Genomic DNA, 25,761 nt, shown 5'->3' with positions numbered 1-25,761 from the left:
CCCTCACTCATTTCTTCGAATTTTTTTGGTGGAAATGAAAGAAGAGAGGTGAAATAAATTTTTGGATGTTGTATTTTAACTTATTTTGATTTGGAATGAGTGATTAGGCCAAGTGCAAAAAGGTAATATTTACAGTTTTCGGAACATCTCTTGACTTGTCAATAGGGGTATGGATGTGTATTGGCTAAATTTGTAAAAGTGATTGCTACAATCTTTCTGAATTTTGGATATATATTTGGACTAGGACTATACATTACACACACAAAAAATTGGACAAAAGTGCATGGTGCAATTTTTTTAATGATGCAAAAGGTTATAAAGAACTGATAGAGGAATTAATTGTGGTCTGTGGCCTGCAGCCATGCAATATTTACCCTTACTGAATCTGATATTCTTTTATGAGCTTGTCACATTAATTACATGCAGCCATGCAATATTTACCCTTACTGAATCTGATGTATTTTTATGAGTTCGTCATGTTACTTCATTGACTGGTGAAAGTTCCATTTCACCACAAAGCTGTTTACCTGTACCATGACATGTTATGTTGCTGTAGGATCAGCTCTACGTCCACTAAAACACAATGAAGGGTCGTCTTTCGTTGCATTGCTTATCTGATTATGGTGGTCAACTCCACATTTACCATGCACAAGTACCTCTTTTAACTTTTCGTCGTGATTATTTGCTTCTTGTTCTAAATATAAATGACAAAAACAAAACATTTACCTCTTGTTATATCTATCGGTTTTCGCTTTTTTCCTTTTTCGGTTGCATATCTTTTACCCAGTTAACTTACAAACAAACATATGCAGTAATGTGTATATGATAACTCGACTTTTTACTGAAAGTGTAGTTTTAATTTGTAAGAAAAAAACAAATATATTTCATATCAAATTTTGAGCTCGGAAGGTCTTATGTTAAAGGCTTATAGAACTATAAATTGTTCTGATATACATATTTATACATGTAGTATGTACTTTGTTCATGTTTCAAGAATACATGTAATAATTCCGAAAAAAAAGTCCAATTGCACGAGGTCGCTATCTATTTATATTAATGTGTATGTTTAAATCGGGTTATATGACCGTCGGCAGTCCTCGAAAGTTAATTATATGGCAGATAGACTAAAATGCATACGAAATTCTGATAAATCTTACAAGTTATCAAATACATGCATTGTTAACTGTTTATTTCAGACTTACTGTAATATGTCAATATGTCATGCATTATGTCCATTTTCCATCTAAATATATTTTAAAGTTACCTTTTTGATCAGACATTAATGGTTGTTTCATATTCATCTCAAGGTTTTCATCTACAACAGTAATTACTTTGCCTTTTTCTTTTTGAAGGGCATATATATTCTTAATAAAGTCAGGCAACAATTGGAACTTGCAGAGAAGACAAAATGCTACGCCAGTCATGATAATGCAAGTTAGAATTGATTCAATCAAGAGATGATGTTCTTCTGGCAACCATCTGTAACCATCTGAAATATCCAATTGATAATGTACATACATGTATAACTCGACACTCAGGGTGATTCAAATGCTCTGGACAGGCTGTTAAATAAAAGCAACTGTTAATCTAGATCTTTCAAAGAGTATTTATCTCCAACTACAATGTAGTTAGTTTATATTTCACAAATTTTGTCTTTGACTTTAGGAAGTCATGGTTTTTTAAATGAACTTTTGACCAAATTATCGACATTCGCTACAATAGGTCGATGTTTTGATACTTTCTCACAAAGGCAATACGGGTCTAGAGAAGGCTATCGCTCACCTGGCATATTAATGCAATGCTTTAAGTTTATATGTGTTGAGTGGACCCTTTTTTACTTCTACCTGTTGAACAGTTTAATAACACAAATTGCAATTTGGTGATAATTTTGAATGCATTGCAATAAATTAGTAGCAACAATGTCAATGAAGTCACAGTTGATAGATGCCAATTCAATGTATCATATATTTACTAACCTGAAGCTGAACAGTTCAGTATTGTTCTATCAGTTTCCGAAATATTTTTCTTCAATGTGTCTGCAAAAAACATTTCTTACAATTAGAAAAATGTCATAAAAAAAAGGTTGTTTTTTTCTCTTTTATATTGTTTTATACATATAAAGAATTTTAAAAGTTTAAAACCGAAAAGGTTCTTAAACTCTCATATCTTTTTATTTTCAAAGTGACAAAATTTGATTTGATTTAGATTGTTATAATTTTTAAAGATCTACATACTTTTATTTTATTTGTCATACATGTACATTGCTGTCTTAGTCTTAGTTGTGAAGATTGATTTGAAGTACAAAATATTTAAAAACGAATATAATTGAATAGCATTCCCTTGATTTGTGTTAAATGTTGATACAGAAGGTAATAATTGAAAGCGAAGCTACACAGTACTAATTAGAAGAAAGAAAAAAAATCATCCAACTATATAAATTGACCGTAATGCTATATTTCTGAATATGATCAGTTAATAGATTAAAACCTAAAGACTGTATATTCCAACAACAAAAAAATGCCACGACCTGATATATATATATCACGGGTGTCATTCGGTTTAACGAGAGAAATGATCGTGAAAGAATATCTAACGGTGGTCAAGTATTGCGAGACGATCGTGAAAGCTCTGGTAACGGATCGTGAAAGAAATTTAATCGAGAAGACATATGAAAGGTCATTAAATAATGTAATTTGATTAATTACACAGACAAATTTACAACAAAATAAAACTGTCCGTCAAAATGGTTCAACATTATGATCAGTATGTGAGAAAATCCAGTTTTAAAAGTACATAGTTTTCACAAAACAACAAAAGGCAGATTGCTTCTCGACATTTCAATGACATAAACAATGTAAACAAATATGATTTTTTCACAAATTCGATTCAAATTAACTACTTTTATACGAATAAGGGCATTCTATTTGAATGAATCAAAATGGTTTTCATAGTTATTTTGTATAACATAATCTGAAACTTGTTAAAAAAAGAAATATTTACATAAAATTGATTTTTCGGATCGTGAAAGATCACGTACCGCTTTTTGAAGATCGTGAAAAGGGATCATGAAAGATGACGTTCAAATTATTCTTCAATTTATGATAATTGGTATTTGCTATTGGTATTGAGAAAAACTAGTTGGCCAAGATCCTCAATAAATTTAAGCATTTCAAAGAATTAAAATTTTCACGTGACCTCGACTTTGCCTCACTTCAAGGATGAAGATTTAGCTTTGTGGTCAAGTCCGTATCGCTAATTCGTTAAGCTTTAGTATATCTGTCTGTTGTTATGATTGTAAGGTGTACATTTTCGGCTTCTGCAAGGTTTCAAATAACATTGACCTAAGTATCATGCATCATTTGGCAATGTTCGTTTTATGTTGATTGGACTTTTGCTTATATACATTGTACCTGTATGCTATAGCGCCTTGGTATTTGGCGTACGGTGTACATGTCTGTCTGAATGTTTCATAGATAACGTCAAATGTATTTGATATGTGGAATGATATTAAGATGTCTGGGTTCATATACTTTCGACCTTATGTTCAGAATTAATTGGCCAAACAAAACTTTTACATTTGTCAGTGTTTTTTTAATTTAATTTCATAGACATGCTTTGTGTTATTTCATAAAGTACTCAATATTTTCTTTATCTTATTGCACAGTAATGTTAAGGAAGTTTAACCATTTTGACAGACATAATTTTTTGTTCGGATTTGTTCCGCGTTTTAAAAATTAAGCGATTTTTCACAAATTCTGAACTAGAATTTACATTGAAATTCTTTCACAATCCGGTACCAGAGCTTTCACGATCGTCTCGCAATGCTTGACCACCATTAGATATTCTTTCACGACTCATTTCTCTCGTTAAACCGAATGACACCCGTGTATATGAGGCTTTTCTCATTGTTGAAACTGTACGGTTGGCTATGATTGCTTACACCCACTTCATGTTAACTTTGATGATTAGTTGTCTTATTGGCATTCATACTATATCCCCTTATTTTTTTAAGTATTGGCTGTTTACTATAGACAGTAGTAAAATCTATGTGTATGTGTATACATATGCAATTTGTTAAATTTAAATGCGTACCCAAACAAAACTCAGAACAGTTTGAAATGTGTCTGTTATTTTTAAAACAATCCTCTGCAAAGTCGATACAACTTCTACATCTCTGAGACTGCTCCTCGCAAAACTGCAATCCTTGTTGGCACATGTCCGAGAAACATGAAAATGATGCCATTTTTCTACCGTGTATAGTTTAAACACTGAAATCTGTAAAGAAAATATTTATATGATATTTAATAAGGAAAATGTAAAAGGATAAGCATTCAGTGTAATTGATTGCTTGCATGATAAAACTTTGCCAACACAAGCTGATTGTTTTGTTTTTTTTAATTATTTGCTGCTTTTGATTTATAAAGCGCTGCAATGGATGTGTAAATAGAATATATGGAACCAAACACGATAATTGTATGAATGTTCCTTAATATGTGTTGACCAAGTGTTGTTACTTTGACGCCAATCATCCAAGATGGCCACCAGCGGGAAATACATACACTTATCTCGTTTTAGAGAACCATTGAATAGAATGAAACCAAACATGGCATGAATTTTCCTTATAAGGTGCTGACCAAGTGTTGTAACGTTGATGCCGATCCATCAATCAAGATGGCCGGAAGAGGGGGACTTAGTTTAACACAATAGAACTCTATGAGAAATACATACAAATATAAAAAAGAAAATGTGGTATGATTGCCAATTAGACAACCGTCCACAAGAGACCAAGATGACACAGAAATTAACAACTATAGGTCATCGTACGGTTTCTTTTAGAGAATCATCACTAAATGGAATTGAACCAAACATGGCATAAATGTTCCTTATGTGGTGCTAACCAAGTTTTGTTACTTTGAAGCCGATTCATCATCCAAGACGGCCGTCAGCGGGGGACTTAGTTTGAAGAAGGACTAAGGGAAATACATACAAACGTCTTCTTTTAGAGAACCACTGAATGGAATGAAACCAAACATGGCATAAATGTTCCTTATGAGGTGCTTACCGGGTGCTGTTACATTGAGGCCGATCACTCATCCAAGATGGCCGCCAGCGGGGGACTTAGTTTAACATAGGACCATAACGGAAATACATACAAATGTCTTCTTTTAAAGAACCACTGAAAGGAATGAAACCAAACATGGCATAGATGTTTCTTTCTCTTTTTCATTGGGTGCCAAGATGGCCGCCAGCGGGGGACTTTAGTTAGTTTAAAAAGGGATCCTAAGGGAAATACATACACATATCTTCTTTTAAAGAACCACTGAAAGGAATGAAACCAAACATGGCATAGATGTTTCTTTCACTTTTTCATGGGATGCTTTTGAAGTGTTGCAACTTTGTTGCTGAATAACTGTTCAAGATGGCCACAAACATTGTTTATTAAATTACGGGATCAATATATTAAACCCAAATTGAATTTGTCCACAATCATTTTTGGGTACTTGTTATGATTTTTATCTAATTTTACAAAATTTCCAATTGAAAGAAGAGACACACAGGCTCTTGAGATTTTCCTGTTTATTATTAGTGATTTGGTTTTGTACACTTTTTAGATGTTTATATAAAATATGTATATACAGCTTAAAATCTTCAAGTTGTATATTTTTCACATGTCCATTAAACATAGGACATGATATATATCAGTATTTTATAAGTATATATTAGTGTTTTATTAGTATATATTACAAATGTAGTATACTAGTCCCAGATTAAACCTAATAAAAGTATGTTGAAATGTAAATACCCGAAATCACCTTCCATTTGTTTGACAATCTAAAAATAAGAACTGGAATTACAGTATTTAAAAATATTTAAATAAGAAAGTACCTTTACTAAATTTAGAAATTTACCCGGGGTTTTCACAGGTTTATAAAAGATTAATTGGCGTCAATGTATATTTATGTGAACAGCAAATAACTGCAAAGAAACAATTAACCTATAATTCATTAATGGCACTTTAAAAAAAAAACTTATAGAGGTATAATTACTAACGGTATTGATGTGTCTTTATCAAAATGAAAATACAAATTATCAAAATTATGATTGTGCAGGTTATTTAAATAGTAATGAAAAGGTAATGAAACAGTTAACTGATTAATAATTAATAAAACTGAATTTTATACTTACAATATTGGTTTATGGCGCTCCGAATTCTGAATTGGGAATGAAACTTTTGTAGATTACGTAAGCATGGAAGTTAACTCAATCACAATGTTACACGTCTCCCCGATGTTGGCGAATAACTTTGGTACTGTGCCAAAATCAATGAAATCTTACTAAGAATAGAGAAAATTGTAATTCGTACTGTATTTCCGTTCTATCACTGATAGGGGTCGAAATCAAAGTATTATAGTAGTAAAATGCATAGTTGGGAAGTAACATTTTAACTTCAATGGGAGGGGCTGTATAATTGACAAAAAGGAACCCCCTATAAAAAAAAAAGCAAATATAACAAACAAACAAAAAGGATTAAAAATTAAAATGGTTATAATATGGAAGATTAAAGCTATCTCTTTGCTTATCGTAACATTTGCAAAATCTTGGTTGAGATGGGAATGATTTTAATGTGGTTTACTAGTATCTACTACAAAAATGTAAAATATGCTACCTTTCAGAATTTTTACACAGGCACCATTATCACATTTTTTTTTCATTTTATATTACAATAAGACTCATTATGATTATATACAGCGGTTATCCTGCCATGAAGAAGTTTTATGATTTGTAATCTCACTACAGGCAAACACATTGTCTAACCAAAATTAGATATTAAGATAACGATTACGGATTTTCCGCGTAGTTCAGTATTTCTATGATTTTACTTTTAGTTTTGGGGGCATAACCTTTTTTATTAGTTGTTATTTGCTTTGAACTTGCTGTCAATAACTTCGAGTACTCTCAGATCTGTACTTCGTGTCTTTTTCATGTAGGGATGTACAAGTACCCGGCCACGTCCACGCTGTGTTTTTGTTAGATGTATTCCTATTTGTATCCATTTGATGAGTTCAGCCTTTTTCAACTGATTTTATTGTTTGTTCTTATTTTGTACTGTAACACCACTGTTCCAGGTTAGGGGATGTTTGGGATCCCGCTAACATGTTTAACCCAGTCACATACACCTTATCATAATTGTCCACCATTACTGGATATCACACAGGTTCCCGTAAAATTTTGATGTCATAAAACAAAATATCTGACGCCACAATGGAAAAGTGATTGTTGTATGCGTCAAAAGTTCAAGCAGCCGGGTCAGCCGGGATTATCGATAAAGTGTATTCTGTATGTATGTGTCTGTCCCAAGTCAGGAGCCTGTAATTCAGTGGTTGTCGTTTGTTGATGTGTAACATATTTGTTTTTTGTTTATTTTTTGTACATAAATTTGGCCGTTAATTTTCTAGTTTGAATTGTTTTACATTTTTGATTTTTATAGCTGAATATGCTGCATAAACTTTGCTCATTGCTAAAGGCCACACGGTGACCTATATACATTGTAGCTGTGAATTCCGGCGTCATTTGGTCTCTTTAGCAATCATACCACATTTTCATTTTCGTTTTATCAATAAACGGAATAATATTTCTGGGTTTGATCTTCTTATATTTAAAATGTCCATGTCAATTTTAAGACTTAAACAAATGAAAGGAAACACATCAATATTAGTGAAAGTCAGCTTTGCTGCTTTTTGATTCGAACAATGCATAAAGAATACCAGAACTGTAACTACATGTCTAATTGCTGATAGGCCTAATCAATGGCTTTATTGGTTGATAATGGTACCCGTTTTTCAACTAATATGATCCTAACTGATGCACGATGTAATGGAATCCTATTCAACATATCATTTCCAAACTATTATTAAATCCTGTCTATTTTTTTTTTATTTTTTTTTTTTTTGCTTTATCGACGAGCTAAGGGGGCAAGCATTCTACCTCAAGGGGGAAGGGGTATTGTTTTTTTTTAGTCAAGAGTTTTTTTTTTCGACGCTATCAATCAAATTATTTTGTTCAAAATCAAAATTTTACAATAAAAGCTGTGGGGACAATCTTGATTCATAATTCTTTTTTTCTCGAAAAAAATACCCGCCCCCCCCCCCTTTAAAAGTTAAATGGTCGTTCCCTTACATACATACTTGACACGTTATATGAGTGTTTCAGTCATTATATTAAATCATCATTGGATTTGTAGTTTTATATCTAAGTAAAGCTTAAGAAGATATCATATATATGCTGTGCTCTTTTTAAACGGAATGTATAAAGCCGAACTTCTTCAAGAATCATTAAGGGATGCTTTCATCGTGACGTTTTTTTTTTCTATTCAATCCTAACAAACAGCAAGTTGTATGTTTTCCAAAAAATACGCTTAACCTTCTTACATACAGATTGAATGGAGATGGTACAAAGAGGACAAAACATATGTGTTTGATCTCATATCTCAGCCCATTGTTTAATGTGGTAAGAAAAAGTTCACTTTGAAACACTAGATACTAATCCGGTGTAAGTGTGCAATCGTGGGTCAATATGCTGAAGGACTCGCGTTCGAATTCCAGCGTTGCTACTGGATTTTTTTCTACATAAACTTTAATAAGTCGTCTTCTCCGTATATTAAAGTAATGCATAGATTTATTTTGGATTTGGCACTTCCGCAAAAATGTAACAAAACAAGAGAAAGCATGACGAACTATGAAACTCAAGCGAGGATGATCTGGTAGGAGCTGGAGAGTAACTACAATTTAAAGACTTTTTAAGACGAAAATACAATTTTACATTTCAGAGTGATAGGGTCATTTATCTTTTGAGTTGACCTGGAAGTTTATCACCCAAGCTCATGACAGATTATTCAATGCTGATGACAATAAAATTGATAACACATTTACCGTTGAAATTTACGATGCTAACTACCATCCATAACCACGGAAATTGGTGAAAACAAATGAAAGAAAAACTATCCAAAATCATGAAAGAATCAAACAATTTAAAAATGACGAGGTAATTCTTCTTTTGGCGAGCCCAGGCCCAGTTTGTTGATCGGGACATATAGGTTATTTCTATTATAGATGAACGTGGATTTAGGTTATCAAATACTAAACAATAATTATTATAGTTAGACGTGTTAATCTATGATCAGTAAATTCCTATCTGTTAAGTATTGAATAATCTACAAATGTTATATCTAATAAATCTAATCTACTTTCATTGTTTATTGAAATTAACAACTTTACAATGGAGAACGTACAGTTTTTACATTTATTAATAATATTGTTTGTGCATGTTTGGCTGGCTCATGGTAAGAATGTTGCTCTTATAAGACCAAAAGTAAACTAATTTAATTCTAGCTATACATACGGGGTTTTTTTTTCGTACATATATATTAATTACAAAAAATAGTGCAACATCTAATCAACGGGAAAATATAATAATAATATACATAAGGCATACAAATAGCTAAAAAAAGAAGTAATATGATGATATCTATATATTTAAGGAACATGTTTTTTCCAGTCATCAAGTTTTACATTTTTAAATGATTTTATTAAGTGTTATAATTAATGTTTAATTTCCTCACTTGCAAGGCCAGTTTTATCTGTATTTGAATATTGCGCACAAGTTAGTACCATGTGCATTGAAGAGGTGGTGTTTTTTAGTTGCACTGCATATCGCATTTAATTGCATGATGAACGCAATTGAAGAGTCAGTTGGCTACATTGTATCACTGGTAAATTACGAGATCAGTTACAACGAGCTCGATTGAGGCATTTAAAAATTAATTCTAATATTGACTTTAATTCACTGCCCGTTTAGAATCGTGCAAATATCAGCTGCATGTATCATTTGTTTTAATATGTGTGTTGATTTGTGACAGTGACAATCGGAACTACTCGGACTCTCTGGTTGCACGAAGAAATAACTCGTACTGCATAGCGAGAATGGCCGAGTAGTACGATTGGCAATACAGATATACAACACATCTATGTATGCAAGTACTCAGTCTGTTTCACACTAAATAATAATGTTGCACTTCTTCTCGACAAATTAATTATAATTCCTTTAATGTTACAAGTATGTTTCTTGTTAATCATTTATGTGATAACAATTATATGGGAGATAGGTCGTTACTACGGGGCGCCGAATGGGACTCTTGTGGTTTTGTACTCGAAAATCAATTTTGTACGGACAAAAGTGACTTTTGTTCAACAAAAATGAGTTCAAATAACAAAATTTGTAGCATACTACAAATTTAAAATTTTGTCATACAAAATAATCTTTCAGTGGACAAAAGTCACTTTTCATGACAAAAATCATTTTTGTTACAAAATTGACTTGTCGTCACAAAATTGACTTTTGTGAGACAAAATTGACTTGGTCTCACAAAAGTCAATGTTGTCCTCACAAAAATGAATTTTGTCGTCACAAAATCGACTTTTGTAAGACAAAATTTACTTTTGTGAGAAAAAATTGACAAAATTGAATCTTGTCTCACACAATTGACTTTTGTGTTTTAAATTTCCATATCGGGTATAACAAAAGTCAATTTTGTATGCAAATAAGTTTATATTTGCATACCTTTTTGACAAAATTGACTTTTGTCATGACAAAAATGAATTTTGTCTACAAAAATGAATTTTGACATCACAAAATTTCATTTTTGACATCACAAAATTTCATTTTTGACATCACAAAAATGAATTTTGTCTACAAAAATGAAGTTCTCATAAAACAAGTCTGTATCACATAGTTTTGTAAGACAAAAATGATTTTGTTATGACGGAATTGAATTTTGTACAAAACCACAAGAGTCCCATTCGGCGCCCCGTAGTTACTATAAAACATGAAAAAAATATGGCACTTTTTTTGCGGTGTAGGAACGAATGGGAACATGCAGGGACAAACATTTGATATTTCGGGAGGAGCTCGTAGTATTTTTCTTTATTGATCATTTATGTTACATCTGCTGCCACGCATTTTTTTTGTATTTCTATCGCATTGCCGAAAAATTATTACAGCGTTGTAAACATTTGTTTCCTGCATTTTGTGTTGCAGAATATTAATTTTTACCTTCAGTTGTCTTGTGCACAATTATTTAAAGTAAAATTAATTAGTTCCTTCTGTTAATGTTATTCGTTTTCAAAATCCTCCTTCCATCCAGAAAATCAAATGCTCTAACCCTTACACTCATAATATTCCTTCAAGAAAGTATGAAAAATTGACGCGATCAAATAAATAAGAATTTGAATTCTATTGTAATTTGTAAGTGAGTGAGAAATAGTAGTTAATGCAGCAAGAACAGAAAAGTGTAACATCTTGGATACCTTCGGATAACAAATCTTGCCACTGACTTCAACAAATCAGTATCCATAATCCATACTAACTAATTTTCATTCTTACATCAGATAATATCAGGACTACATTAATTAAGCAACAGACTCTACATTTTCGAATCCATAGTTTTTCAACTCCCTTTTTATCGAAAGTCAATTATATAGTAAGGTTATTGTGAACAATTATATATCACATTTCAAGATTTAAATAACATTAAAATAACCTTTAATACAATGAAAAATATCTTGAAGCTGAAAGTCCTTTTATGAAAAAAGGCAATAATAGTATACCGCTGTTCAATAGCCATAAATTGATCAATCGAAAACAAATTAGGGTCACAAACAAAAACCGAGGGAAACACATCTACCATAAGAGGAAAACAACGGTTAAACAGAAACACTGAACTGCAACAAAAACAAACGCCAACATACATAGAAACGGACTATTTGATAACAACTGCAATATTCATGAATTTGTACAGGACAGTTTTAGAAAAAATGGTGGACTAAACCTGATTTTATAGCTGGCTAAACCTATTATAGTGAAAACAATGAGTGAACAAAACAAACAGTCATAATAGGTTAAAATTTCAAATAAATACCAGTACAGAAGTCAACAATGTGTTATAATCTTAATCACTATAAAAACCAACAAATAAGACATATGTATAACTATTTTAAAGACTGAAAAGGTTTGCAAAACCATGCAGTTCAATCTCAGCGTCATCTGCAGACAAGGGATGTATTTATTAGTTATAGTTGTAACAAATTCTGGATAACCGTATCAAAAAAGGTTGCTCAACTAGATACTTCATATTTATTTGAAGTCACTCGTTGGCAATTTACCATATAGAGAACAAGATCCTCCTCAGCATGTTGCACCCGTCGTGTTGCTTATTTAGTAAAAACCCGGTGATTAGTTTTATTCGGTTGTTCTAATTCGGAGAAAAAAGGATAACATTGTGATTGGATCATATCCGTCGTCATCTGTGAAACAAATATTCAATAACGTCCAAACAACTCATGATGGTGTCTGTTAAAGTTTCAAAGCGATAATTTTAATTGAACCACCTGAAACTCTTGTTTTAATAATGATCGTTTATGCAAGCCCTTGAATATCGCTGTATCTCTATTATTTTCGAGAAGGTTTCCCTTGGAATCACAATTTTCTAAGAAATACTATGCATGCTTAAATCTTTTGAACAGTGGTATACTATTGTTGCCTTAATTTACCCGGTTTGGATTTGTAATCTACGATTTAATCTCAGCATATCATATTACATTAATCCGAAATCCATAATATTTTTCTGAAACATAAGAACAATTTTATAATGGCTTCATAATTAAGAGTTACGTCTTCTATAAAGGGAATGCTTCATTTATGCAAGACGTTTGTATATTCAAATCACAATCATGCGCACAAAGAATGTTCTTGTCTTCATTAGATCAGATTCCTTCGTAACTTTCTATGTTTCTATAAAAAATAAATGGATATTTAATATTCAGTTCCAAATAATCAGAAAAGGGAAGTTACATCATTATGCTACTCACAGTACAACACATCAAGCAGCACATAAGATAAAAATGCTCGTGTACATTGACCATTATAAAAGAACTGTAACGTGTTCAAACTTTTTTTCAAAGGTCAAAATATTGGGCTGTGCGGTATATTTTTAAGGTATATATGCTCAGAATTACTAAGAGTTAGGGACTGTGCAATATTTATCTGAGGGTGGGACCGGTGCAAACATGGACGGGGCACATACTTTTTTCATGCAATTAATGAGCGGGGCGCAAAGTTTTTTGTAACAAACCTTTGGCGGGGCGCACACTTTTTTAAAAACCCTTCGTGTGTGCATAAAAAAATTAAATCAGAGTATAACAGATTAAAACTATTTGTGATTTCTGTGGAAAAAAGTAACTTGATAGAAAAAGAACAATTGAATCTAAAACAAAATAACCTAATACAGTGCTTTAATATATTTTTGTGTGTTTATGCTTTTAATAATCATTTATAAAAAAAAAATGAAATTCTGATCAAAATTCTGGAAAACTATAAACAATGTTTTGAAAATTAAACATATGACATAACATATGGTAATAAATGCTTAAACATAAAACAACTTCAATTGTATTTTAAATAAATCTTTAACATGACAAAATTAAATTCTTAAACATTAAAAGAATTACAACTTAATCTATGAAAAAGCTGAATTATGTCCCTTGGGAGTATTAATTTCCAACAAAAGTCCTTGCAAACAGTAGAAAATGAAAAATTATGTATGCCTGATATAATTAAAGATATAAACTACAAAATCAAGCACTATTGAAATATTTTCTGCATGAATTGCCAAGAATGTGAACAAATTCTTTACACAGGAGAATATAAATTCTATCTAAATTTGGCCTCAAGTGGGCCTCTTTTTTTCTTAGATGGACAATTTTAACGCTGAAAATGCTTCTAGTATGATTAAATATTGCCTTACTCCATAAACAGTACAAACTTAACCAGAACATTTCCAATTTTAATAGCTAGAGAAATACCCAAGTGATACATTAGGGAATTACACAGCAAAGAAGGCAAATATCTCAGTTAAAAACATTTGTCGCGTCTTGAATTCTGGTGTTTCCAATTGAACTATTTATTGCGAAAGGTGAAAAGAAATACAAAAGAACTATAGTTTGGTGCATTTTATACAATATAGTTAATATTGAACTCCCAGAATAAAGTTTTATATCAGTACCCATCAATTTGACTTATTATGATGAATCAGCACTTTTCTCAACACAGTATTGTTCTCAGTGAATAATTTTTATTCTTTGTGATAAAAATCAAATGTACTTATAAAAAGCTTCAAAATAGTATAAAATAACTGAAGTCTGATGCCCACTATCATTTTACACCAAATTTATGAAATTTTGGAAGTCTTTTCAAATAATTGTCTAGAAAATATTTCAATAGGTTATCAAATTTATTTTGTAAATATACACACTGCAATTATTCATAGATAAATACAAAAAAATATATTGTACCCTTACATTCAATCACAGCGCTCCTAAGTTGACTTCCTTCAAAAATAAAATCTTTATAATATTGAATTAAATGCATTTGAGTTGAAATATCAACTCTGATATACATATATGTATTATTGAATGTTGTGCATTTTAGTTAAAAAATATCATGTTTCCATATATGTGTTTCATTTTTTTCCAGCGGGGCAAGGACTTTTTTTTTCATTAATTGAAGCGGGGCAAGAACTTTTTTTATAATAAATATTGGCGGGGCATACAGTTTTTTTTTTTTTTAATATTTGCTGTACACCGGCCCCACCCTCAGATAAATATTGCACAGTCCCTTACCCCAAAATTCTGAACTACCCTTACCTTGACTATAGATTTTACACAGATTTCAATTTGACCGATATGCGTCTGTACTTTTACTGGTAACATTCCCAAGTTATGTATCTACGAGATGAAACATAGGGATAATATCTGGGAACCAGTACGTAAACAAAATTAAATATCTGTGAATATTATATATCTCCCCAAAAGACGTGTGGTTTGAGAAACAGCTGTATTTACAAAGTGCTATCTGCAATTTGTCTATCCCTTTGATATCTTACGTCCTTCTTTTACACGTTTTTTCGTCTTTTTTAATGGCATTGTCAGTTCATTTTCGACTTATTGGTTTTACTGCCTCTTTGATATCTTACTCCTTCATTATACATAGTAAACTACATTGATGATATCTTTGCTTAATAAAATCAGGAATTAATTATCTTATTCTCAAAATTGCCACTGGCAACTAACTGTCTTTAAATATATATAATCTAAACAGCAATAGTTGACCTTTTCTTCTACAAAACAAGTTGGTTATTTTTTTATTTTTTTTATTATTATTTTTTTTTTGCACGGTGATTTTCCCGTGGCCGATTCTAACGGTTTGTATATTTTGAACTAGCTATGCCCACGTCTGAAGTGATGTTTTTAATTCAATAACACTAACTTTTCTCCTGAAGTAAAACGATTAAGTTTAGATTTTGGATTTATCTGTAGAAACTGCAAACCGAATATCACTTTTGTTTGTGTTTGTCGTAATTGAGCTGGTAAGTAAAGAGCGATCAATACAATTTGGAGCATTTGAAGGTATTTTTTGTTGTTTCAAAAACGGAATTAACCAGTTAATCCCTGTCCAACTTTTATCCAGTTATAAAATGAAACCCAACTGTCCCAAGGAAAGAGATGATTGGGCGCTAGCATGTTCGTTTCTCGACATTGTATTGCCTATCCCGAGACAGAGGCATGCAATCCAGTGTTTGTCTTTGATTGCTATCAAAATTTTAAAAATGCTTTTAATTTATAGTTTTTGCATGTTTATTCTTTATGTTTATCTCATTTAAATTGTTTTAAATTATGTAATCAAAGCATAGTGTTCATAATAATAAGTATACAGCATTGGTCTTGTACCCTGAATTTTAGTTGTTAAGTGCCAGTCTTTGTAAGAATCAGGCAATTTAGGTAAAAATTAAAACATGATAAGAAAAAACCCACCGAGCTAATCATGCTATTTAATACTAACCATCATACTGAGTTAAAAAGTATTAGTCTTTCGTTTGTGTGTGTCTGGTAATATCAAATAACTTGGTTAGAAAATTGGTTAGAATGATAGCAAATTACAGAATTATCTCCCCTTATTCGTTAATTTCTAGTGCATTTCAACCAAATTGTATCTTCTATTACCAGAGCAGAAATCAGAAATGAATGTCATTTTTGTGCATAACTACATATTATGAACTAAAATCAATGTCAACTTGAGTGGGGTTTTTTGGTCATGTTTTCACCACTGCCTGATTCTTAGGCAGACTGGCACTTAACAACGTTATCCTTTGGTCTGTTGTTGAAAGTTAATTTAAGAGGGACAAAAGATACCAGAGTAAGTGTCTCATTGGCAATAACCATGTCTAAATTTTATCAGTTCTTCCAAATAATGTTCGTGCTACTTAATAAAATATATAAATTATATTTTAAAGGACAAACTTGTATTAACATCCAAGGAGGAACAACAAAATCGCTGACGTGCACAACGAATACAACGATATGGGTTATTGAAGCTTTGTATAGTACGAGCAATTTAATGTGTGACAGGAACTACGTGCAAAACAATAAACATTTAAGAAGCATAAAAGAAGCAGCGTCTGAACAGTGTAATGGTCGTCAATCATGCCAAGTCCCAATTAAATCAGGACCGTCTAATTATGCCGCCATTTATTACAACTGTAAAGGTACGCTTCAATACTATAGTATAATAATTCAATTTATATCTAAAAATGAAAATGAAGATAGACATTTGGCACATTCCCCATTTCCATTCTCAATTGTATTTACTGCAAATGTATGACAGTTGTCCATTTATATTAAATTTTAGCAGTTAAAGTTCTTTTCACTTAGTAATGCTGGGTTAAACATACTAGTATTCGAATTGAAATCCTCTTTCTCTGTCTCCCCAAGGGTGACTGGGGTATAGAAATATGGTCACTTGGTCTTCTCCCGACCGGCAGTAAAACGCTTGCCGATGTGGGGCGTCCGTTTGGCTGTGCGGGATGTACAAGTTCGCAGTCACATCCGGTCAGAAGGGGGACGTTGAATCAGATGCCTCGTTTAAAGAGAGTTCCACGCTCTTTGCACGTTAAGAACCCTTGCAACAACTCTTTGAGGGGTCCGTAGGTGGCCTGTTGCAAGGCGAAATTTCTGTTCCTATCCAATATACCCTCATTTTTCAGTGGCAGACCAAATTTCCCCGACCATCATCCTAGATAGCCTCTATCGTATCAACCTACCTATTGTATTTATTGTGAACTTGTTCTCGTCCTGAATATGCATGAAATATTTGCCACTGGACGTTAAGCAACCAACAATCAATCAATCAATCTTTCTCTGTCTAAATCTCTTTAAGCGAGATGATTTAATTAAACAATCATGTTTGACATTTTGGCTGAAGAAAATTAAAATACAAAAGTCAATTTAGTGATGATAGCAACTCTTCAGTAATTTCTGTTGTATTTCTTTTTCTATATTTTTTTTATATTTGAGCCAATTAGAAAGCTTGACAGTAAGTAGGACAAAACAAAATTGATAGAAGACCAGAATATTGACTGACACATAAACTTTCCGCTTGTTTACCTGTAAACTTTAAACTTGGATGCATCTGTATTAATAATATGCCATTTGACCTCTAATAGTTTAATGAATTGTAACACTAATCATTTAACGGAAATTGATATCAAATTATATTAGTATTATTAAATTAGATTTATAAATGGGGACTTTTATTAAAATTCCTCTTGTGTTCATCCTACATGTTCATATTGTGTTAATTCTATATGTTCCTCTTGTGTTTTCTCTATTTGCCTGTTTTTCATCCTATCTGTTCGTGCTTTACACATTTTTACATCACTTGCTTCCAAAGGTTTGGGTTTGAGCACTCCTGATGAAAGGAAATCCAAAATAGCGCTTCACTAAAAATTCATAAAGTGTTTTTTTTTCTTTCGTTTATCGTTCATGTTGATTATGAAGAAAGAGTCATGATTTTTGTGAGTGGGGGAATGGTTACATATAATAAATCAATTGGTTTCAGCGCGAATAATCAGGAGGAAAATAAGCAAGCATCAACTTTAAAGTTAAGTAAAGAAAAAGCGCAAATGTCCCCATAATTCAAGCGCAATATTCATTTAAAAACCGTTCCTCGCCTAGTGTGGCAGGGAGATATATTTTCTAATTGTAAACAGTAGTAACATTTCTTCCTTCGTCTGGTTTTTAGTCACTATACATTGTATTGTTATTGTTTTATATTTCAAATACAGACACAGAATGCATTTCAATAGAACGTGGTCAGCAATCAAATAAGTTGATATGTGCAAATGAAAGTCGTATTGTGATAGACATGGTTTGGAAAAATACGAATAGATGTGGACTGTCTCATTCAGTGGTGACCGTCTCTAACACTAAAATTACGGCTAATGTGGTAAACTATTGTAAAAATCGTTCTTCTTGTGAAGTATCTTTCAATGGAAGCGGATATAGATATGCTAACGTAAAGTATCATTGTACAGGTTGGTTTAAGTAAGACAAGTGTTCAATAAGTTGGTTTCTTTGACCATAAAATACATAATATAACATTTTACATTTTTTTTAAATAACATCTTTATGATGTGTAACAGTAAGATTTTAGCTGCATTAAGAGTGTTTATGTCATACAATGGTAATAACTATTAAGATAGTAAGAGTTTGTCATTTCATAATGTATTCGGCTGTTTGACTGAGTTTCCTTAAAAACAGCTTCAGGGGGAAAAGAATAACTTTTTTCAATCGTGTTCATGCTTTCCGAAACTTGTTTGCGAAAAAACATTCTTAAAACGTTTATTTATAAATTTGGCAGAAATGGTATAATGAACGTAATATATGTTTTCATTAAATAGAGAGACAATAAATGCAGATTTACACTAATGGATGAAATTTGATTTTCGGCTTTCACTTCAAATAAATTCCAAATAAGTTTTTAAAAAAAAGTTTATTATAAAGTGTGTTAGCTCATCTGACCCATAGCCCATACAAGCGATTATCAAGGAACTGCTATGAATTATCACTATTTGAAAATGCAAAATTTTAAACGTTATTTTCACCATTGATATTTTCTGGTTAAAAGAATGTTTACTTGAGATTTACATGTAAATAAAATTTAATTCAACTTTAAAAGTTAATATAGTAATCATAAACAAAGAGCATGGCCTTAAAGACGTAGCCCACGTAGCTATTTATAAAGTAGGGGGTCCTCGTTAGCGTGAGTAAAACATTAAAATTCTATGTTATACATATGTAACTATTTATATAGTTTTACGTATTTTATTTACAAAATATGTTAATGAGTAAGGCATGGCTGTATATGATTTTTAACATGATTGGCGATTACGCATGTCAAAGGTAAATGCTGACCAATTAAATTTACTACGTCTCATTTTCAAAAGGTAACCAATACATGTACAGTAGATGTTGTATTTCAGATACAGAAACATGTAAAAGAAGTGTGTCGTGGAATTTGCATAGAAGTATACAGTCATGAGAGTCACTTTTGTGTTTTTTAAATAGTTAGTCGACGTTTATATGCATTCAAACCCTGAATAGCCCTTGTAGTTTCAAAAGTGGGTTTAATTTGTAAACAGCATGATAAATATATAACATATCCAACCAATTCAAATGACAGAAGAACATTTATAGTTATTTTTATTACATTTGTTTTATTCTTTCGTTAATTACTAGCACAAGAAAGTCGAACCAGACAGTGCATTAACAACTTCTGAGATGAAAATTTTAGCTCTGATTATAAGCTCCTCTCATTGAGACTAACTCCAGCTTTGCGATTCGAGAGTGCACAACTAAAATGTTCAGTTAATGCACTCCTCTAAAAATAACTGAAACTTACTCACTCGAAGAACAAACGAAAAGTTATCATCCATGTTGCAAAACGTTATGTCCAATACATACATTTTGGATACCGCACTTGCTCAACAAAAATACTGCTACCAATGCTTCATACTTACAATTGAATTTTTCGAGTGGCAACAGTTGTTATAATCCATATTATAATAAGTACATCAATTTATTATTTTATTCTAACTTGTATGATCCCAGATTTACACGGACAAGTTACAACAGAAAGTTCAAACAAACAGCAGACAAATTTTGGAACATCAAATTTAACGACAAATGTACCTAATGAAAATGACAAGACAGCTACAAGATCAAACAGTTATTCTACACACAATATGATATCACTGCAAACAGAAAGTACATTGAAATTCGTTTCTACTGAATCAAGTATGGTTCATGAATCAACAAGAGGTAAATAAAAAAACTGTTGTCTTGATAATTATGTTCTATGATTGAGCTAGTCAAAACGTCTAATGAAACTCAATCTAAAGATTCTGCAGAAAAACGATAAACATCCTATCAAATTTAGTAAATTGAAGAAAAATGAAGGCATATTTTTGTAAGCATTTAATAATATTGATAGTATAATATATTCACACAAATCTTGTTTGTCTTTTTTTTATACATACTTTTAGGAGTATACCATGTCCTAATGATATAAATGATGAAATATGAGCAGATCTGTTGTTTTTTTTTTGTGTTACAATGAATGCATAAATACATGTACACTGCCACGTCCGGTCTGTGTTTTTGATAGATGTTATTCTGCTTTGTACAGATCTGATGAGCCTTTAAAGCCGTTTTCATCTGTTTTTAATTTAATTTTTTGTTGTACTGTGACATATTGTCCTAGGTTAGAATAGGGTTGGCGTGTTCAAAACAGTTTAACCCCGCAACATTCTATATATATGTGCTTGTCCCAAGTCAGGAGCCAGAAATCGGTTTCACAAAAACATGCATGAAAAAAACAACTGACGACTTAGGTTGATCGTAACTATTCTGAAATTTTCGTGACTTACGACCAATCCTCATTTTCTTTAGCTATGACTGGTTTCTGCAACTGATACATGTACACGCATACATTATAACAATGTGGTTGTGAAAAAGCTCTGTCTAATAATTTGATGGTATACATCTCTGTCTTCCTAGTTTCCATCACATTCTGCTCATCATCTCTAAAATTAACTACTTTTAACTGTGACTTTTGGTTTGTATCAACAAAAAAAGGATTTTATCAAAGTTTAACGTAACTGATTGTATTGAAATAACTTACAGGTTATACAGATATCGAGTTTATACGTGATTGTATATTAAGGTTAAAAACAAATCTAAGCTCACTTCTGAATCAAACGTTACCCTAATAGTGATCACATATGTACATTATTTTACTACGTTTTTTTAGCTCCAAAGTGTGAAGATATTCCAGGAAATTCATCGAAGACTATTTCGTGTCCTCAGAATACAGAATTGCAATTCAAATTTGGATGGTTTGGTCCTAGTGATCAAATGTGCAAACCAGAGTTTCTAACAGAAATGAAAAATTCCACTTTTAGACCAATGGACACGAAAGTTATTCAACTACGTTTCTGTAAAAACAAGATGTCATGCTTAATGTCTAACAAAGCACAGGTGGACTATCATATTGCAGTGTTTTACATATGTAAAGGTAATACAGTTACATAATGTAAACGATTTCTTCACAGAATTTATAAATACAGTTTGTCGCCAGCCACACTTACTGACAAGGGCAAGTATTGTTATGTAGACATATGTCTGTCCTTCTGACGCTTGTTAATATTATTATTTCAAAATCCTATTTTTTGAAATTGTTTAACCCCTGCTCGGAAAGCGGGAAATATTGGTACTCATCTACTAGTCAGGACGTAACCCTTTTCTTTTTTAACTTTTTTTTTTTTTTAAATAAAATCATTTTTTAAAATATCATTTAAACTAAATCAAAAATAGTGCTTTGGATGTATACACTTTATAAAGTGTTGCTTTCATTTTTTACTTTAAAATAACTCCTTATCAATAGTATTAGTTACATAGTGTGCTAGTGACCTTATACGGTATATATGGGGTCAGTAAATTCCATATTGGGATTTGAGCTTCGCTCTCACCCCATATGGAATTTACTGACCCCATATATACCGTATTACGTCACTAGCACACTATGTAACGAATTTATCTTACCGACTATCTTAACGTGTAAAATTTAGACTAGTGACCTAACAAAATGAGCAAGTCTTCAATACAGTAATTAGCATTAACATGATTAAGAAACTACTTCTTTTGATCCTACAAAAACAGAAGCCAACAATGACAACTTGTTAGATTTAAATGTGTTTTATGAATTTATTTCACTTTATCATCACTTTCGTCTATTGAAACCTTTAAGATTTGTTCTCAGTTCTGTTTTGTTTTGCTAAAGGGACGTAACTCCACTACTAATGGTGTATGAAATAAGCCCCGCCTCCCAACTAACCTAATATTAAATATACACGGTTTCCATGAGGACGCTTTTAATCAATCATATTTCTAGAAATGTATAGGAGGTAAGATAAACTTCAGTATGTTTTTTCATATCAGAAAGAAATAATTTCACATCAAGATTGGTATACCTCAGAATATATTTTCTTAGAAACGAATAAATTGACTTTTTTACGAAACTATCTTGTGTCGTTGTTTCCCTCATTTTTAGTTTGTTACCCCGATTTAGTTTTTTTTCCCATCGATTTACGAGTTTTGAACAGCGGTATACTACTGTTGCCTTTATCTTAAAACTTTAAAACTATTTACCGGTTGATAGTTTCAAAAAGGTATTTACTGGGTAAGAAATATTTACTGAAAGCAAACATTATCGGATAAAACAATATTTACCGGTAAATATTTCCAGAAATGACAGGAAACAAAACATTTGCCGTTTTGACTTTCTGTATACTAAAAAGCTATTGGTATTGGGCAATACACTTGCTATTCTTAGTCAGTAATAGAGACCAATTATAAGTGTATAGTATTTGTTATTAGTGGGGAAAAGACTATTAACCCAGTTAACAGTTTTATAGTAATATTTTCTGCACTCTTTCATACTTTTTTTTATTGAACAACAATGACGGCGTTGTCTTTTTGTGTTGATTTGACTTTTGGCATTGTAATGTTAACTAGCAAGTATCACAAACGATATAATTTGATTGTATTTGTCGTCATAATTTCAAATTAACTTTGTATGCATCAGGAGCAATAAATAAATAAATATTCCGGCATATTTATGAGACTATTTTTTCCTAATGAAGATTTTTTAGAAAAAGTTTTGTTCGGTATCATAAAACATTTACATTGTAATGACTGGTTATGAAGGTAATAGAAAATGTGATGCCCGTTAGATGCATAGTATTTCGTTTGGCTTCACCTCGATAAAAAATGCAATATCTCAGGGACAAAAAACTTGCTTTTAACCTCGTTACCATTCAATAAGTGTATAATGTTTTCCGCCTTAACAATTTCTCTTCACATTAAACACATATAAGACAATATCTTCGATTTTGTTACAAAAACGTCGGAACGGTGCTTTAGTGTAGCATATTAATCTATTGTAATCAACATTCATAATATCTAATAAAATTTGTAGATTTAGCTAACAAGGTCCTTATATTTGTATAAAGTAACATTTGTTTATAGTGGAAAGTTGTTTTAACGTTAAATAAGCTACATTTAAAAATTGCTTGCTAGTCCCTCTCTGTGATTACCTATAGATAACTCTGGTTCATTTCCTAATCAATCTATCATGAAGGGGAGATAATTAATACTAATTTCAATCATAGTCTTTTTCAAAAATGATGAACGGTTCTTTATATTGGTATGTAATCATTTTAAACGTTTCAAATTTCTGAAATTATATTCGTACATCAATGTTTTTGATACATCAATAACAAAAACTGAATTATATTGAATTGATACATTGTGTAACTATTCAAATTTATATCAGAAACCTAAACTTAATTATAAAATAATGAACCTGTTAAAGGGAGACAATACTCGTATAACTTTTTCGAATTGGCACATAATACAACGAAATGTCACTCTTGCATACAAATGACACATCAATATAATTAATTAACTGTGCAATCGCGCTCCACCTTCAATGATGATTCTAAATTATAGATATAACCAAAAGTTGTTAATCTATAGATAGTAAAGACTAATGAAATCTAACCCACTGTTAAAATATTTCTTTGCATTTTTTTTAAAACTTCCTCAGTAAAATGCTTGAGCCACTTGACTTTCATAGCTCATAATTAACGTTTTTACACAATATTTATAAAAAGTAGCTAAAGATTATTCGCTTCTCAAAGTGTAAGACGCAATAAAAATCGTATGCTTGCACCATCTTACCCAAAAACAGATTTAATTAAGTTCTGAACATTTCGACATTTTGTCGTTAAAACCGGTTTTAAACAAATCACAAGTACGTGTTAAGATCCAACTAAATACCCATATCCAGATATCGTCAGGTAAATTTGCTATTTAGTGATCATTTGTATAAAGATTCATGTTAGAGGTTAGCTATTGTATGACATAATTTCTCTCTGATTTTTATACCTACTAGAACACACCCGTGATATCGGGGGTCCGTGACTGAATTAAAGTATATAACTATGTGCAAGCCTTATTTTAGTATTAGTATTGTGATCTGATAAAGTCATGCCTTAGATACACTGCTTTCACATCTTTCTGTTTGAACCCGTCGAACTGGAACTTATCAATTATTGGTGATATTAATTATTTGGAAAACAAAAGGTATTGTCCTATATTAGTTATAAATAAAGTTGAATTCGATGTTTTACGTCGGCCCACTAACAAATTGAAAATTGTACCTATACGCCTTATTTAAGTCCAGATTTTTAATATTCGTATTGTTATCTTCGAAAGTCTTACTGATTAAAATACTACAATAGGTAACAATTTGACAGTTTAGTAGTGTCAACCCTGTGATTATGACCCGTGTATATAGCATATAAATCCTGAATACACCGTTTAGTGGTGCGCCTGTCAGATGCGGAACGTACAGATAAGGTAATAGGTAACAGGTGAATATACTATTGGTATCGGTATCGGACTCGACCCGGAACTTCTTAATTATTGGCAATATCAATTACGTGGAAAACAAAAGGGCCTGGAGTGGTGTAATTTTTAATCTACACCTTTGTACTATATTAGTTATATATAAAGTTGAATTCTTTGATTTGTCGTTTTAACGTGATGACGGCTGACAAATTGGACCTCGTCATTTTAGTATTATAGATATCTCTTTATGCTTTAAATTACTGCTTAAATAAGTTTTTGTTTCAATTTCCTCGGCAACGACACATAATTTTGGCATATCTTCTACATATTATATATATAAGAACCAAATATTGCTTTATAAATATATCGCATTCTCGTCTAGGTTGACGTTGTTTGGTATATACCCCTTCAGTCATAAGTAAGAAAGAAGTTTACATAAGTGGTCCACAATTCACACATCATTTATTTGTTATGCTTACTTTTATTTCATAAAGCTATGATTTTGTGTTGCACTTGAAGTTTGTGTTAAGAAAGAAAAATAGTTGAAACGACTTTATTTAAGAATTGAATGCTTCTTTTTGTAACTTTATTTGGGTGTAAAAGCATTGACCGAAGTACATTTTGTATGAAGCGCGGAAGCGCTTCATTTTAAAAATGTGCGCACGGTCAACGCGGAAATTTGAAAAAAAATAGGCAGGATAGGAGTTTTGAGTAAAAAAAAAAGGCAGGATGAGACACTTGCAAAAAAAAAAGTCAGGACGACAATTTAGGTAAAAAAAGTCAGGTTAACTAAAAAAAAAAGGCAGGACCGAACAGAGTGAAAAATAAAAAGGCAGGACAG

The 25,761-nt window shown here is 31.6% G+C and overlaps 1 protein-coding gene across 1 annotated transcript; it reads right to left on the bottom strand.

Annotated features, from left to right (window-relative positions):
- Nucleotides 1–358: 358 nt before the first annotated feature.
- On the bottom strand, nucleotides 359–6,298 carry LOC143045176 (uncharacterized). Its single transcript, XM_076217517.1, has 5 exons — nucleotides 6,187–6,298; nucleotides 4,093–4,275; nucleotides 1,977–2,036; nucleotides 1,265–1,489; nucleotides 359–694 (listed from the first exon to the last, which is right to left on the bottom strand). Exons 2-5 carry the CDS (start codon nucleotides 4,241–4,243, stop codon nucleotides 543–545), a joined length of 588 nt encoding a protein of 195 aa, XP_076073632.1. The 5' UTR covers nucleotides 4,244–4,275; nucleotides 6,187–6,298; the 3' UTR covers nucleotides 359–542.
- Between the last annotated feature and the right edge of the window lie 19,463 nt (nucleotides 6,299–25,761).

Source organism: Mytilus galloprovincialis, chromosome 9, assembly GCF_965363235.1.
Source record: "Mytilus galloprovincialis chromosome 9, xbMytGall1.hap1.1, whole genome shotgun sequence".
NCBI classification, from domain to species: Eukaryota; Metazoa; Mollusca; class Bivalvia; order Mytilida; family Mytilidae; genus Mytilus; species Mytilus galloprovincialis.
This window is presented reverse-complemented; position numbering and strand designations above follow the sequence as displayed.